Source organism: Bremia lactucae (assembly GCF_004359215.1).
Source record: "Bremia lactucae strain SF5 chromosome Unknown BlacSF5_NotPlaced_82_SHOA01000031.1_22454bp, whole genome shotgun sequence".
NCBI lineage: Eukaryota > Oomycota > Peronosporomycetes > Peronosporales > Peronosporaceae > Bremia > Bremia lactucae.
In genome coordinates, this window is record NW_027152095.1 from 1 (window position 1) to 18,537 (window position 18,537).

The 18,537-nt window shown below is 44.5% G+C and overlaps 2 protein-coding genes across 2 annotated transcripts; both read right to left on the reverse strand.

Moving 5' to 3' along the window:
• Positions 1 to 4,296: 4,296 nt before the first annotated feature.
• On the reverse strand, positions 4,297 to 6,927 carry CCR75_003273 (uncharacterized protein; the record flags this gene model as incomplete). The annotated part of the gene is made up of 4 exons (XM_067961370.1): positions 4,297 to 4,585; positions 4,666 to 6,452; positions 6,527 to 6,592; positions 6,657 to 6,927. The coding sequence occupies 4 exons, from the start codon at positions 6,925 to 6,927 to the stop codon at positions 4,478 to 4,480; spliced, it is 2,232 nt and encodes a 743-aa protein (XP_067822206.1). The 3' UTR covers positions 4,297 to 4,477.
• Positions 6,928 to 7,157: 230 nt separating this feature from the next.
• Positions 7,158 to 9,071, reverse strand: CCR75_006524 (uncharacterized protein; the record flags this gene model as incomplete). Its single annotated transcript, XM_067964594.1, has 1 exon — positions 7,158 to 9,071. The coding sequence occupies one exon, from the start codon at positions 9,069 to 9,071 to the stop codon at positions 7,158 to 7,160; it is 1,914 nt and encodes a 637-aa protein (XP_067819992.1).
• Positions 9,072 to 18,537: the final 9,466 nt, after the last annotated feature.

The window sequence follows — 18,537 nt, forward strand, 5'->3', positions numbered from 1 at the left end:
TCGATGCTGAGTCTTTCAGCATCGTTGTCTAAGTCAGTAAAAGCATAACTGTTATTACTGAGTTTGTCCACTTCAATGTTAGTAAACTCAACATTCGTATCCTTCGCATTGAACCTTAGGGCTAATGAGTCATGAGCAAGAGCTAAAGCTTCTTTGCTCGAGCGAGTCCCTCCCCCCTTAAATAAGAGTTACTCTCAAACAGCATAGGGATACGAGGGTGTCGTAAGCCATTCACGAAAAATGGTGTATGCTTTGTAGAAGCATGCGCTGAATTGTTGATGGCAAATTCTACATCGGCAAGAACTCGCTCCAGCTGTCAAAAGAGTGGACGTGTCCGAGACGTATCTCTTAGAGAATACGGTTTGCACGGTCCGTCTGACCATCTGTTTCAGGATGATCAGAAGTTGACATTTTTAAATGTGATCCAAGTGATTTGAACACTGTTAGCTACTAATTCCAACCGAGGTCGAAACGATCGCCATGATGGGACGCATTTAGCAGCAACCGCTAACAATAAAGTCTGCAGTCGCCGCCTAATTTGTTCCCAACTAAGTTTTGCCACAGTTCACGTGGAAGTTTTTTAGGTGTGGTAATGATCCTTCCGCAGGTTCATCTACGGAAACCTTGTTACGACTTCACCTTTACCTTTGCATTCTTAACGTATTTTTGTTACCATCTCCTTCAATGGCTAGTTATACAGGTTTGCGGCTGCGGTAGTACTAAAATCAATAATAGAGCATAGCTTAAACCAGTAATGCTCACTAACTCAGCCGCAGGGTGTTAATTAGAAAGTGGTATTGAGGATGGTAGTGACTTGTTCACGACTGCAGATTCTCATGCTGAATCTGGAAATTCTCATGCTACAATTCGCAATGAAAATTTTGCACGGAGATTTTAAGCTTGAGCTCATCCCGCCGTGGATCGAGGGTCTCGATCTGAGACCAGTTCAAAATGTAACCCATCAAGTAAAAGATCGTTTTAATAAAGCCACGAGCACAGCTTTTGGCTGTGATCGACTCCGGGACGGCAGCAAGATGTACCATCTTGCTTAAACGCTCAGCAAAAACAAGAATACCATTATTCTTATGGGTGACTTCAAAGAATCCGAGGACGAAGTTCATAGATACGGACTGCCAGCACTCTGCCGGAAAAGGCAGAGGATGTAACGGAGCACGGGATGAAGCACTGGGCACGGGATGAAGCACTGGGGTTTCTTGTTGACAAACTTCTCAAGCACGTATGTGCTTGTGGACGAACACATACTGGCGTGGCCAGTAGAAGTCGGAACTTATCGTGAGAAATGTCTTCTCCCGTCCACGATGACCACTTTTTGGTGCATCGTGGTACTCATACATGATGCGTAATCGCAGATCATTATGGGTAGGGATGATGACACGAGGTGTGTCGCCAGCAATGGCTGAACAATACAATTAACCGTTGCGCGTTGTATATCTATCTGTTGAGGATCGATACAACTTCGACAACCCTTCTAAGGATTGTTGGGATGGATCTCTTAGGTAATCCATCAACCCTGTAAGAGCCTTATCTTCATGTTAAGCTCTTCTAACGTCGTCATTTAATGTTGACATCGGAACACTTATTATTGCAACAGTGATCTTATGGTCACTGTTGCGCAGCCAGCTCAAAATAGGGCCGGCGCGAAAGGGCATCAGCGACAACGCTTAGTCGTCTTGATTTATACTCCACGGAGAAGTTATACTCCGCAAAGGAAGACAACCATCTCGCCATTCTATGCGAGAGGTGTGGACTGCTTATGGCCGTGCGTAAAGACGCATGGTCCGTATATTCAATGAACGGTCTATCTTCCAAGAGGTAGACCCTAACTTAGCCAGTGCGTATTTCATGGCAAGGAGTTCCTTATCATACACTAAATAGTTGCGTTCGCTGGTTGAAATTGACGCGATTGAAAATAGACGACGCGCTCTGCGCCGTCTGTGACATATTGCGTTAACGCACAGCCGAATGCAAAATCGCTGGCGTCAGGGACGACATGAAAAGGTCGATCTCGGTCTGCAATCGCCAGGATTGGCGATTGCATCCAGCTTTTCTTAATATCATCGAAGGAAAGCTGACAATCAGGGTTCCATGACAACTTTACGTTTTTTCTTCAACAAAGAAGAAAGATATACTGTCATTTTAGCACAAGTACGTGAGTACTTGTGCAAAAATGCCGCTAAACGAGGAACTGTTTTAGTCCCTTACATCGACTGGTACAAGCCAGTCGGTGATCGCCTTGATCTTTTTCTGAATCGCGGCATTCACCGTGTTTACCCACGATGCACCCAAGAAGAGGTATTTCGCTTGCAGCGAATATACATTTCTGCATGCAACTTGTGCTTACGCATAAGGGTAAGAACCTTTCGGACGTGGATACGATGAACTTCAACATCCGGCGTTCCGTTCATGGGTCTGCTATGAACGAAGTCGTCATCATAATAGCTCGGTACAAAATCCCGCCCCGATCTCAATAGATTGGTTACACGTTTGTCAAATGTCGCAGGGGCATTACTAAACCCCTGTGGCATGACTAGCCACTCCCATAGCATACTACTTGGGGGTGATTACTGCTGTGAGCGGAATATCTTGTTCACGCACAAGGATCTGATAGAATCCATCCAGCAGATTCATTGACGAAAAGATAGTACTCTTTGACATGCCATCAATGATTACATATTTTCGTGGTATCGGCGTTTGAGCCGGTACAGTTGCAGTATTCAGTTTATTGAATGCATGCACTATCCGCCAACCTCCTGTTGCATTGCGCACACAGAAGGTTGTAGAGCTATGTGGGAAAGTTGATTCCCTCACATGGCCCGCTGCTAAGCATTCGGCAAAGAATTTGTCGATCGCTATTACTTGTTCACGACGCAACGGCAATTGATTCATACCACAGTATTTCGAACCTGGGATAAGGTCGATTTCGTGTCGAGTGCCTTTGTCGTTAGGCAACTCGCACGGTACTGATTCAGGGAAGACATCCTAAAATTCAACTAAATCTTTATGCATATGGGTTGTTTTCAAAGACTCCCAGGATCGGGACGTAAAACGTATAATCCGAATCTTCTCATTCAGGACACTTTCGTTTATCGATGAGCTATTGAGAATCCGTTCGTTCTCAAGAAATACGATTGCCGACCGAATATTGGCCACGTTGTCGTCATCTGTGACAAGTAGGCAGATCTGCTTGACTTTACTACTACGCAGATCAGCAAAAACCGTTTCGATTATAGCGTTGGCAATCGAGTTATCTCCGAAGTTAACTTCGGAGGCGCTAATAGATCAAGTGTATAAGCGCCTACACTTGATCCATTGTTTACTAAGACATTGATTGTCTCAGTTTCTTCTTTGGAACTTATTTCCAAAGGTACCTGGGAACCTTAGACCACAGGTTTCCGGGGACTTCTTCTCTCAGAAATTATTTGGTGAATATCCTCCCCAACATCCTCTAGCTGTGGTTGCGCTACCACAGCGATATCCTTCACGATCGACTCTCCAGTCGAGCAAGGACTTTCGCACTCTCTCTTATAGACGGGCGTTCCAAATTCTCTTGGATGTTGCTTTTCAAGAAAGCATCCTTGTTTCGTACCTCTTAACTTATTCGAGTGGTTGAACTTCGACGCTGCCTGTGCTTGTGCACTTCCGTCAATAACTATGTCCACGTCACAATAGCGGACCTTCGATGTTGCATTTGCTCGTGCACAGCCGTCGGGATCTAACTCCACAATGTGCTGGGTATTCACACTGAGGTCTTGTGCAGTCATGCTAACGACCGAACCACAAGTGAGGCCATCGCACTCACTCGTACGACATCCACACGCCTGTAACGCTCAAAGACGTTCATTAGTTGGCCATGATGAACGAGAGACAATTATTAAATTGTTCTAGAAGGGACAACAGCATTGTGAAGCGAACCACCTGCTGACTTGCCGTATTCCCAAGCCTGCGTACGGAAGAATATGCACTAAGATGCACAAGGTCATGGTTTTGAGCACCATTATCTATCTCCAACTTCCAAGCTCTTTGCTTTAAAGTGACTTGGAAAGGATAGTTCAAGCACTTATGGCTTCGCTTACTTGAATTTTCGGGACGGTCTGGGTCATGATGGGATACCAGCATTCTTGTATTTAAAAAAATCTTTACTTGCACTTCGTTCTAGGACGGTTCCAACTTTTCTAAACCGCGCAAAAAAGTCAATGGAAAGCCGTCAGATAACGCCGCAGTTGGTGATCGTGCACGGAGAGTTTGGCGTTGATCTATGTAATGCAATGTGATACGCTGTAATTCAGAAATTAAATTGACTAAAAACTGCATGAAGTGAGTTTAGAAATTCTCTTCCTAAAATGTGGTTTTACTCTTTTTAAACCCATACGGCAATTTTTCGTTCAATAGTAGTAATTGTCCCGTCCTATCCTATATATTGATGTTTTGTCCTCTTTTTTAGCGCTCAGACTCATGTTTACGAGGAACTTTGCCACACTATTTCTTTCGCCTCTTTAAACATCACAACGACACATGTCACATTATCGGTCGACCGCTGATGAAAAATGGCATACTCAATAAGCGCCTACACAAAGAAAAACGAGAGAGAATCGCGCCATTAATCCACCACAAGCATCATCTAGCACAATCCACTCACTCACACACCTCAACAGCCCGTTGCACATCTTTCAATTCGACAAGTTTTCGACGAACAAAATCCACAGCTTCTTGATCTTTCAACACATCATACAATCCGTCACTTGCGAGCATCACAAACTCGCACTCGTCTGTTAATTCCGTGACGGTAAACTCTGGCGTCGGAATCACTAATGGACCTTTTAAAATATCGTTGGGATTCACCGGTAATTCCTGCGAATTGTACTCGTTCCGTGCTTTCGTGTCAATGTCATCGACCAAAGGCTCGACGAGATCAAACGACTTGAAAGGGGCGTCGCCAAAGGCACGCGAGACGGCCAATTCGCCCATAATACGTCCGTGAATCACAAAGCCGCCAGTCTCTCGAATCCGCTGCGCTTCGTCCGTTCGACTGGGTTTATGATCATTTGAAAGTCGTTCAGCTGTGCCATTGCGACTCAAGACAGTGCGCGAGTCTCCAACGTTGGCCACAAAGAGATACTTGCCCGCCACAAAGACTGTCGTGGCCGTGCTTCCAGCTTGCGGACGATCCGAGGTCCTTAAAAATTCTTCATCCGTACGTTCAAACGCATTGGTCAAGCGCTTCATGATGATTGATTGCAATTCCTCAATTGTCATTGTTAGTAAAGGTTTCAATTCACTCGTGTGCATGAAAAACGCGGTAATGAGGCTATGGTGGAGCACGTCACTCAAAAACGAAGATGCTTCGTCACCGCCATGGCCGTCATAGACAGCAAAGAATGACTGGGGATGCAATCCCAAACGACTTAATGGTTCAATACACAAGTCTTGAATAATCGTATGCGCGTCTTCCATATGTTTACGAGCGCCCATGTCGGCATGCGCTCCAAAGTCAAACCGATTGACAGTTAAACACGTTTGTGCCACGAGTAAATCGTCGCCAATTTCCAGTCGATAGGGTTCTTGATAACTTCCCACGAGTTTCATAAATGTCCCATTCGTCGAGTTTAAATCAATCAAATAAAATTGATTCGTCAATTCATCAAACCAAATTGCAGCATGTTTTCGAGAGAGTTCCCCATCACTTGTATGGATTTGATTCTCCGCAGATCGACCAATTCCTGCACCTTCTTGTGTAATCACAAACTCCGTGCCAGCTAATTTGCCACTTAATGCCGAGACCGTAAGACTTGGCAATTCTTCGTGAAACGATGTAACAAGAAAATCCGATTTTCCAACTCGAAATGCCACGTGAGGCTCGAGAGGCCATTGCATACGATCGCCCATATTTTCGTCATTTGCTTGGGTTTCCACGGGACTTAACCGCACAAACGTGTCCCCATTTGCTTGGTCGCCATTGACTAAATAGAAACGCCCGTGACTATACAGCACACGTGCGTGGTCGGTCTCTGCAAGGAGTGTATCGGCAGGTATACTTGCAATATTCTCACAAGTTTGGCCAATACCGCCTCCTTTCTCATCAAACGTAAAGCTTGTGACGGTATCTTCTTCGGTAAACGCCGTCATTTTAAGCACCACGTGGGTCCATGTGTGTTCGAGATACAAAGGCACTGGATCGTCTTCGACTTGGTCAGTAGCGAGATGATCGTCTATTTTGACCGATTCAGGCACGGAAGGCATTTCTTTCGAGTCATAAAGCTTGTCGTTTTCAACAATCGCGTTGCTGCTAGACGCATTATTGCCGGTAGGAGTACTATCGTTCTCCTTTGTCGGTGGTACATAGCTCCCGATACTGCTAGTATTGGAGCGAAGAAGGCGATGAACGCCTGATGTGCGGGCCCGTTGGAAAGAACTCGCTAATCGGACATCGGATTCTACGTGTTACAACGCGTATTAGTGTCTAAAGTCGCATCATGGCACGAAAAAGGACTGCAACATGGCCACGTACGTGGCGGTTCTAATCGCAAATGAGTCGAACGTCGACGATCCGGGTCATTCTCGTGTTTCCGTACCACTACAAACCACACGATATTGTCACAAAGGAAGAGAGTGTGCTTTAAATGGCCACACGATGTCACGTGCCTTGCATCTTGAGCGTCTGGACATCCTGCGCGTCCGCCATGGCGCGTCTTCTAGCGTGATGTTCTCGGTATTAAATCTACTCGTGGCAACACGAGAGATTCGGCGGTTTGATACTGAATCTTGCAATACGTTGCAAAGAATTGGCACTTGCGTACTAAACGCGCCCCACGAGGCGTAACAACGAGCCAAAGAAGAGTTGCAAGGTCTGCCAAGGGGCGAGGATGTCTCTGCCACTGCGGAACGAGATCGGACGCACTTGGTGTACATCACATCAGTCGGTTGTTTTTATTTTTTTTAAAGAAAACCTTTCAATCTATATATTAATTTGTTTTTCACGAACAATGAAAAATTCGCAATTTAAATACAAATTTACAGGAATACAATCGCCAAAAGTATAAATTAATTTGAATTCCATTTTGACAGACATCCGTAGGTTTACACACAACCATGGACAAACTTTTGAGGGACATTAAAATTGGTCAGGACTCGTAAGTCGCTCAATAGTATGAAGCGTCCGTAAATCGAGAATCTTTGGTCCGATAAAACGAAGACGCGTCATGATTGCTACTATCCCCTCGTCGGCGGGGTGCACCAGATGCCTCAAACTCGCTAAAGCCGCTGCTTTGAAAACTCGGGTCGCCATTGTAGTGGCTCTGGTCGTAATTACTATTCGTGGCCGCAAAACTCTCGTCGCCCATATATCTGCTCTCATCTGCCGTGGACATGCGGTATTCTGTCTGGCCGGACGCTTGAAAGCGCGTTTGGCCGTGATAATCACTTGCTGACGTCGATCGCGAGTCTTTGGGTTCAAAAAACGACTCGTCCAAAGACAAATCCGGTCGCTTTGTCGTCTTTTTCGACCCTTTTTGACCCATTCCATGCCATCCATTCGACAGATCTTGAATCGAATCGCCCCCAAAATCGCTCTCGTCCTCGGAAGCAAGATCCTCTCGATGTCGACTGTCATACTTTGATTGAAAGTGATTCCCCGAGTGACCAGAGCTATACATACTTTGACCATAAAACGACGACGACTGGGACGAGTATTGCGAATACTGACTCGTACCGTGTGAAGAATTTGTTTGCGCCATTGGTGGCAAGGACATTTGAGAATGCGCTAAAGCGATTTGGCTTCGTGGTGTCAACATGTCGAGGTTTGGATCATTGTACGTAAGTCGACCTCCATCGTGATCGTAAGGCTCCTGATCGAATTGGCTATTGCCAGGATTTGGCGGGTAATTGTCGTCACTAAACCCTGTTGGCGACATGTTGTGATTCTGATGATAATTTGCCGCCACTGTTGACGCTTGAGCCACGCCTTGAGTGTGATCGTGACGTCCTCTTTCAAGACCAGGGTCGTCGTCTTGGACCAGTTGATTGGTTTTCTTGTATACAAAGAGGGCGACCAGTAACACAAGCGCAATCGCGCCTGCCATCATTAAACCAAGCATTAACGTATTTGATGCAGTACTCGTGGCATTCGATGCTGCATCAGCTAATACGGACGCCGCGGCCGACGGCGATCCAGACGACGAAGATGATCGCGACGTATCTGCTTCTTGCTTTGAATCCGTACCATTGTCGGATAAATTGTCTTGTTTCGTAGTCTTGTCACTTGTTTTACTTGTCTTTAAATCGACTGTATTTGATTCGAGAGTCTCTTGAATCGTACTGGCATCCTTCTTCGTAGGAGGTTTCAAAGTCTGTTGGGTCTCGTTTAAATCACTTTTAGAGCCTACACTGGCATCGTCGTCCGATCCAGACTCGGGATCGATGATTTGTTTCCTCACTTTTAAAGAAATTGATTTCGGTGGTGCATTTGGCACGGGTTTCGACTCCTCTGGCTTGATTTCAACTTCAGTTGGAGGACTGGAGGTTGGCTTGTCAAAATTAGCATTGCTGTCAGCCGTGGGGATGGCGTCGGACACAGGCGCTGTCTGTTGAAGAAGTGGGGACCTTGTAAACGTAACCTCCGTGGTCTCGTCCTTTGGCTTTACCACACCAGTCGCTTTGTCTCGATTGGCGTCGCGCTTTGCAGGATCGACGGGTTTGTTAACAGGTAAAGGTTTGTCGGTAGCATCTACGTCCTTATTATTCACTCCCGGGGAAGCACTTGTCAAAGGCGCCCGTGTACTTGGTGCGTCGGTTGGTTTTAAAACCTCGGGCGTCGGTGTCGAGGGCTCTGCTGGTTCCGACGAGTCCGACGATGCATTCTGGTCAAGCAACCATGGCCGTTCTGGTCGTTGCGTCGCCAACGTTGGAACACGTCCATTATTGAGATCCTCTTTAAAATTCAAGACCGTTTCTGGATCCCCATCGCGACTTTGCACTGCAAAAATCTGTGCATTGGCCTGTGAATTCATGAGCAGTACCACCAGCACGAATCTGAGCCACCGTCGGTGGACCTGCATTGTCCAGCCTCCGGAGCCCGAAGCGTCACGCCAGCGCAACTTTCCTGGAATCTGCGCTGAAGGTTCGATAAAAACAGCTCTATTGTTCCCTGCACCAAAGTCTTGCGTAACCCTCTTGCCGGAATCAATAGCAGTCCACTTACTTGCCACTATCAATTCAAAACGAGGTTGATCACGTGACAAGGCAAACTGTAGGAGTCGTTATTTTGAGCTTGTGCGGCACTGTGCCTTTAGCCGCATAAGAGTCAGATGTAAAAAACTCGCGAGTTGCCCGTGTCATGCACACACATGTCTTGGTTCTGCACCGACGTTCTTGGAAAAAGCAATCATCGAGAACAGCTGTCGGCGCCAGTCTCGACCAATTGATACATACGGCAAGCGGCGGAATATCCGATCGCGTGATTTGTGCGTATTTGGCGTGAAACTTGGTCGCTCTCTGAGCTCGATTGGCGGCCCATTCAGTCGGTTTAGTCGGGAGGGGTGTGCAGTGCATTCTATATTGATAGAAACATTTGCTAAGATTCGTTCTTATTCCAGCTGACGGCTTTACGACAGACGCACGATATGGCAACTCTAGCGTAAAACTACATAACCTATAGATATTATCATTATATTTCACTTGGATTATTCGAGGTCCCTTACTCCAGCTCGCGTCCCCGTAGATTTCTCTTTTATGAAGCCAAAGCCTGGTAATATAGGCGATAAAGTTTAGCTTTGACCAAAAAAATAGTCATTCGCGCTAACGATCGGGACTGTTTATATTTAATAAAAAATGCTTACAGGAAACTGTGTTTGTATTTGTCAGGATAGCCTGCTATGTTATGGCTCAGCTGCGACATATAGGACGCACTGCAGCCAACGAGCTTACAATCGCACGAATTGTAAGCCTACGGACTCGGGACTATTGCGCCATATAAAGTTCAAGCATGAACAATCCAATATATGTGCATTATCGCGATTGTCTTCTGTGTGTTTGCGTGTTGACAACTTTGTCTTGCGTTAATTCTCTTTCAACATGCGACTATGTTACATACTGGTTACAGTCGAGGCTGTTTCCTCGTAGGAATAGTTTACCCAATAATTGTAAGCAGAGAAATAGTTGTTTTGACAGGGAAAAAATGATGCGTCTTTCACGAAGCTGGCTCACATACCCAGCTAGAATTTATGTGACGAGCAAAATCTGATATGCTGTAGAATTTTTGCTTGAAGCTCTAGATGTTGAGAATGTTTCACATTTGATTGAGCCAGACAAAATTTACCTTTCATTTGAAGTAGAAAAATGAAATGAACAGAAGAGCCTGTCTTAAGAAAATCCCGAGTTAATTAATAAGATTCTTAAATTATTCATTTAACTTCGTCGTTAATCGAGCACATTTAATGATTAATAAACCTTTGTAATTTAATTATTAAATGCAATTTGAGGTCCCTTTTTTTAAATTTATTATTCATATAATTTTTCTTGATGAAAAAAATCAGATACTGTAAAATAATTGAAAGCACTAAACACGTCTGAAGAAATCTCGTATGTGTAACGGGGTGTATCGTTACATGAAATTAACACTTAAAGGCTGTTAATTAATATATTATCTAAAACGTAGAGAATATTTGGAGGATATTACTCTATGTAGTTATGTTCAAAATTCTTATCCATAAATAGGTATAGACCATTTTATCTATTTCGCAGACTAATCAGCTGTAGAGATAAACAAAAGAGAGATACAGATAAGATCAGATAAGTATTCAATTGCATGTTTAGTATTAGATTATAATTAGGTTTGCATTTACAAGATAGATAGAAGAGATACTTACTTATATTAATACAGTTTTCATTTAACCCTCTTTAAGTTAGTTGCCTTAAAGAGAAGTCTTCCTCTGCACGTACTAGTGTACGTGAAATAATGTAGGGCACCACTTGCAACTGAGGCAGTGCGAAATGGACTTGTACTGAAGCAGTTCAAGTCGTAGTGCCCCGTTACAGTATGTCAGGCTGAGCGATTTGGTTTGTGCGGATTGCTCCAACGCTGTCCTTCATCTGCTGTACGGACTTGAGAAAACCCAGCGCGCCGCCATCCTGTTGCAGCCAGATTGTCTCAAGCAACTCGAGTGCTTTCTGAGCATCTACGACAGCGATTCCTGCTCGTCCTCAGGCTGAGTCGGGAGGTGGTCCTCAATGATTTCATCCACGTCTGGAATGTATGATGTGATCCGCTCGGTAGGATAGTCTAGCAGGTTGCGGATGTTCATCACGATAGGATACCTGAAGCGTCTAATCTGATGTTCCATCTCCACCATGACTTCATTGTCAAGGCACTGCTCCTCTAGGACTGGTGCAGCATCAGCTGGTTCTGACCGGATGTTGCAATGCCGGTAACAGTTATGGATGGTCTCAATGCGGACATCGTTAGACCAAGTTGAGACTGACACCTAGATAGCATGAAAGATGTTTATCTTTGCCGGCTCAACGACACCATTGTCGAGATCCTGAAGGAGCATACGGGAGAAGCTGCGCCTAGTAGGCTTTGAGGTTGCGTAGGATACCCTGGTCGCACGGCTGAAGCTTCGACGTCATGTTGGGCGAAATATAGTAGATTGTCGTGTTGCGAATTGCGATTCGCTGCGACAGATCAGCAAGCAGGACGTGTGCACTGCAGTTGTCCAGGATCAGCAGCACCTTGCGGTTTGCCATTCTCCCATCGAAGTCCCTCAGTCACTCCAAGATGATAATTTGTGTTATCTAGGCCTTCTTGTTGCTGCGATACTGATAGCCAAGGTTCTGGAGATTGACATGGCGGGAGCAGCGAGAAGTGGCGTAGTGCCAATGATCCATAGGGGCCTCTGTCGGACCCATCACCATTGCAGTAGACAGTCACATTTATTCCTTGTTTGCTTTCACCCCTTCAGCTCCCTGTTGCAAGCGAAGTGTCAGCTTGAAACAGAAGAGTTGCATTAGCCACCAGATAACAAAATTTGGTGTCCTTCGCAGAGTGCTTACCTGCATCCGATAGAACAAGCCAGTCTCACCCATGTTGTAGATATTCTTCCATTTATACTAATTGAGGACCTCGCATAAGGGAGAAAGCGCATCCTCCTCATCAACCATGTCCATCGCGCCGCTCTCTCCGAACTGCGATAGGCGCGGATTCCATTCAGAGCTATATAGGATTCCAGCCATCCGTTGGAAAGCTGAAATAGTTCATGTCCTGGACAAAGAAGGTCCAAAATCCGCTCTGCATGTTCACGGGCAACGTCTCCGCTAAGACTGATACGATCCGAATGGGCATTAAACCAAGCCAGCAGAGCTGATTCCATCAGTGAATACATTACTGCTGTCTTCTGAAAGTCGAAGATGGTCTGCCTTCTTCTTCGGCGTGCTGGAGACCGTCGCCTGGCTGACCCCCAGCTGATATTTGTCCTGAAGTCAATTGACAAGCTGTGCCTAGATCAGTGCGGGATTCTATGTGTAATGTTTGCAGAGAGCCACACGGACATCGTCCGTCATTGTGGCGTGCTCCTCCCAGAGGCATTGTTGATGCGCTGCTGAGTTCTTCTTGGGGATTGTGGGAGAGGCCTTTCTTTTATAACCACATCCCTCCAAAAAAGCGAAATAATTAATTTATCTGTGGGATACTACACCTGTCTAAAATTCTAAACTTTTTAAATTTATCAGGAAAGGGCGTCCCAACATTATTAATTTAGACAGGTTATACTGTAGTCGTTATTCAAAAATAGTCACAAATCTGAGTATTGTTATTTAATATTTCTCAATTGAAACGTATGATGTTAGCATACTCGCCGCTATCGACGTGTACACGCCCGTCGAAAGGTCGGTGAAAATATACTCGTCTTGTTCCACGAGACGGAAGAGTCATGCCGGTAACCTCCCAGATGGGAAGGCTTTTTATAAATCTTATACACGATTTGCGTTCGACAAGTCTCATTTTAAATAGCTGAGCTTCTAACGCGATAGTGTCATAAAAATCATTTTCCAAGTCTGAGCATCTTCACAAAAAGATGCATGATACTAGCTAGACTCATTCACGGTCTCAATTGCCAACCCTACTAAAGCATGGGCTATTTGCGCACGTACAAGCACTAAATAGCTCATGGCGTAAGTAATCAAGCGTTTGCGGGCCAAGACTTTTAAGGGGACTAAATAATCATGACGGGGCATATATTAAAGCCCACTCGCGCCCACCTATTATTTGCTGCCTGATTACTATTGCTCAAAGAGCGCATCCGCAGCGACAGGACCTTCCATGAAGAATTAAGCAACTTGGAACGAAAAATCGAGGAAATAAGAGCCTACAGAATTCATAGTATCATTCTCCTGATCGAATAAAGAATCCGTACCATATGAAGTGCCGAAAACCATATTTTTTATGGCTGTGCCAAATCGAAATTGTGCACTGCAATTTGCCAGAGTAGCAACCATGCAACGGAATATAAAATTGTAATGGGGCATACTTCGGTTGAAGTGTACAATTCACAACACACCTTTTGCTATTAAGAACTTAGATAATAAATAAAGGGGAATGTTATTTCCACCCCACCATTTCGTTATTTCCACCCCATGCAAAAAAATACCGTCGCTGCCAACTTGATTCCGATTAGCCAATCAGAAGCATTATGTATAACGCTTCGCATATTTATTTATATGGGCGGAAAAAGACAAATAAGGGGTGGAAAAAATAATGACGGGTGGAAAAAATAATGACGGGTGGAAATAACAAATGCTGGGGTGGAATGGCAAGTTGATGAAGTGGATAAAAAATACTTATTTAAGAGCCAGATATTCGGCGTTAAGGGCACCTGCGTGCATTGTGACCCTTATTCCTGCAAATACTGCAAAGTCTTCAACGAATTGCTGCTTATACAATCTCAAATTCAGATGGATAAAAGGACTTATTTAAAAGAGCCAGAGATTGAGCGATGGGGCACCTGCGTGCATTTTGACCTGATTGTATGCAAAGTTTCGAGCAATCCGCTACTTGAACAAACTCAAATTCAGATGGATCTCGTTGCCTTGATGATTGATGCACATTATTATTTTTTGTGACGGTCTAGATCCAGTTGAGCGACCACGAGTACGCTAAGGGACAGAATTCTTGGAGCCATATCATCCAGACTGCAATTTATCGTAGCTGTTCCCATAATGGTTTCTTGATGGCGATACTCCACCATGTTGTAACGTTCTTTGACAGCCTCTAATATGGTGGCAACATTTTGTCTACCCACTTCAGGCATGGCTGCAGGCGCAGCTGCATCCAAGCGCCATTAATGGTGGAAACTCTTAACAGTGAGAGGGCGGCCACTTCTTAGAAAAGCAGATTATTTGATGCTGACAGGGTATTCCATTCTTGAATTACACGCAACTGAACAGGTTATGGTGGCATTGGTAGGATCTTCAGATAACTCATAGCTCAAAGCATTTTCCTAGTGCGTATATTGAAATGCGGCGCACTACAGCAAAGAAAGGGATTTTCTGTGTTTGTGCATGACTTGCATTCGCTCCTACGACAGCTAAACACCAAGATTTTCAATCTGGGCTTAAGCAGCATGAGCTACGCGAGTTTGTACATCACCCAAGTTTTTTCCGGAACACTTATGTAGCTCTTTAACATATGATGAAGCCCTTCAGCTCTCGATGATGTGACGTGGCCAAAATGCATGCAATTCCTGGTGTATGCGTAAATAAATTAATTTTTATGTGTCAGACAGGTGGTATCCGGATAGGCCAGCATGTTAGGCAGTGCAGTATATGTTGAGTGCATGCTTATCATGAGATTGATTTACACTTCCTCTGATTTCGAATAGATTACATCTGTCCGACTCTTCACGAATTTATTCCAGTCATCCCCAGGTCCAAAAAACTTACGACAATTTGCTAGAGCGTTTTTTTAAATATGTTAAACGCATAGAAGATGGGTTGAGGTGGGAAATGTTATTTCAGGGCATTCTTTAGGGCAAATTCTCGGTCTGTTGTGATTGTCTGTGGCAGTTGATCGAGAGCCCAAAGGTAGTCCGCTTCACGTTCATGCCTGATGAAAGCAATAGCAATTGGGAGGAAGTGTTGAAGCTTGTGACACCAGTGATATGGAGGATCCGGCATTATGAATCGATCACAGATATCCTTACGCTTTGGTGGTGGACTGCACCTATCTAGGTGCAGTCCGCCACCAAAGCGTATGGATGTCTGTAAAGGAGTTCCACAGATTTTTGGCTGGCATAGAATAGGTGTGAAAAGATGATGATAATCATCTTTCACACCTATAAACCCACTCTGCATGATGCAGAATGTCAAATAGAGCGTCCAGTGGTGTACGATTGCGAAGCTCTTCTGCTCGCACCGCTGGCGCTCGTTGTAGATTGTCCTTCCTATTGCTTTTGTGCTGGGATCTATTTGGCGTAGGGTTGTGACAATTTCTTTCGGCGCAATCCCAGCCTTAAGAAGTTTTTGTACTAACAAATTTTGCTCTGATTGAAAGCGTCAGGCAGTCGGATGACTACTTATGTTGTCTGAAGGTTCATGATTATGTTCCCTATGAAAAGTTCGCAGTTGCAAGCTGTTATCGCTTGGTAGACGCCCTGATAGACGAAACGGGCAATTAGTCAATCGGCTCGCAGAGTTTCGCGGCAACTCAAGTCATGTTGCTGCCCTTTGCAGGTAGGTACCACGTCGATCGCATTACAAAATAATCTTCTTTTTGTCGGAATTTAGGGTAGACACAGCATATCCTTCTGCATGAGCGAATTCGCGAGCTGCATCCGTCAGGGCCATTGTGCTGGGAAAGGATGCATTGGGTGGTGTGGTGGAAGCATTGTAGAACAGCCTGACAAGGAAGAAAGTAGAAATTGAGTGTGATATAGAGAATGTATTGTGATTGATAATAATTCGTAGGACCCGCTTGTTTACAAGTCAAAAAGAAGGATATGGAGAGTAGATCAACTTGACCCAGCCCGATTCAAAACGATGTTTTTTTATCGTGAAAAAAAATATGCGGAGCGCAATAAGTAAGGCTTCTGATTGGCTAAAACAATCCCATTTTTATGTAGGTGATACGAAATACGAGTAGTAGCCACCAGATAGAGATCTGGTGGAATTAAGGTAAGGTTCCACATTTTAAATTTTAATTAAAGTTTAGTTTTTCGTATAATCTTAATGAATTAAGTCCGATTCGCCAATCTACGCCTGAGTCTTTATAAGTCCGAGCGTCTGCTGACATAGATCCATTTCTCAAACTTTTAGGGGTGAAACGCGTAGCGTTTGATAACCTTACAAATTTGTTTGGGCTGGATCGTAGAGATCACATCCTTTTCAGGGCCCAAAGGTTCTTGTTGCAAGGCTTAAAGCCTTTCTGCAACATGAATCTTTCTATATCGGACCACTTAGCAGCATTTATGCAACTCGGTAAATTCCTGTACCTGATCAGGAGCCTAAGGCTTGCCCTCTTGTTGTCAGTGTTGAGACATATGAGGACAAGAGAGAGAAAATCTCCTTGTTTGGATCGAAACATATGGAAATGGCCATACCCCTGCCATGATCCTAACAGAACAACAAAAGTGGTGATGACAACTTCTTAGCTCGGTGGTGAAGCCTGTGAGTGAGCATCACATGTAGCACGTACACAGACGACGCATTTCCCACGCTGGATTCGCACCTATTCGCAATGAAAGTTGCCCCACACAAGTGAAGTAATTAGACCCACCACTTGTGTAACGGGGCACCTTTCAATAGTACTGATCAGTACTAGTTAACCTTACACTGATTACAATGTAGGTGAGATGCCTCGAAATTACACGTACACAAAGTTACAGAGGAAGGTTTCTATGGATCTTAGGGTCTTTAGCTTACAGGTCTAGACTAAGGCTTATCAATAGAGAATAGTAAAGCTGTATTAATGTATTTAGTTTCCTAAGTAACGATCATCTATCTACTTCTGAACGTATTATATTAATATTTAACTAAGGATGTCGCGTCCTTGCGATCCACACTATCCTTGTCTTATAATGATTGACTGGACTGATTTAGACTTAAATCAACCGATCAATAGACCTAATGTTTTATTGTATCAATTACCAAATTTGGTAATATGAGTACTATTTAAGTTAAAATTAATGAAGATATAATTTCGTATTTCTTTGTTTATTTCCTCTTATAGGAAATAATACCTATGAAACGAGACACCCCATTTCATCACCCCACCTTAACTAACAGTCACTATTGCGACTGATGTAGGGTGACCGGAAATACTATTATGTCTTTCCGTGTAATTTTGCATTATTGATTTTAATCAAAATACCGTTATTATTTGCCTTATTGATTTTGACCGAGATCAACATGGCGACAAACAAGTCTGTGCGCGTGGCCCGTGAGGCCGCAAAGCTGGCAGCTGCACGGATTAGTGCAGCTGTTAGTATTGCAAATGTTTAAGTAGACGCTAATGCGTCGACTGTGTGGAATACGTAACCTCCTACCCCAATTGAAGGTGACTGAGATATGTCATCTGATAATATAATTGCAGGTGACGGTGACAAGTCACCTGCTACACCAATTGTAGGTGACTGGACCAAGTCACCGGCACCGCCCGACTCAGTGGCTACTGTAAATGCCGCCGGATCACCTAAGGACGAGTCCGTTAAACCTTTGGTTTCTAATGTGACAACCTAAGAGGTGATGACGAGTTTGGTGGGGAGTCATCGGATGGTGACTTCGTGGGCGATGATCACTCTGGTGACTAAGTATACGTCACTAGAAACTAAGTGATCTGTAGGGAAGAGTGTTACTGGTGGTGCTAGTTTGCATACGCCAGGAAAGGAGTGATTCTAGGGATTGCTTCAAGGGCCAAGTTAACGTTAACATGCGCCATCAAGAGAGGAATCGCAAAACGTTGCGGCTCGCTCCTGAAAATAGACATAGTTTCCCCTCGAAGAATAACCTAATTCGTTGGTCTGGTATGACAACGATCGATATCACATTCCGTTATTTGACTCAGCCAGGCTTCACTGGTGAGAATGAGACGGAATTCTTTATCGGCATCGGTAGTACTCTTCTATGCGGGGGAAGGATGCAAACCTTTGCTCCAAGCTTGGACAGCCTTTGTGCTCAATATGCAAAACATAGGCCTGACAAGCTAAATGCTCTCCGTGAACGGTTCGAGAAACGGACCGTAGTCGGTGCACACTATAAGCTACAACGTTTGTCTAGACAGGCAGGAATTCCTTGCCTTTCGTGGGGGGACTCATGTCAATGCTGTTTTAAAGGGGCAGGTCATGCCTCTAAAGAAGCATGTACCCCAAAGCTTGAGGTAGAGAGCAAAGAAATATTCCCTTAAAGATTCTCATTTGAGGACGCTCATCTAACAAGATGCATCAAGGGATTGAGAACCTTCAATACTATTACGAGCGCGGGAAACGTTCGTTCTTGATGGACTCTCTGTCGAGGCGGATGTTCTCATCGTACTGCAAG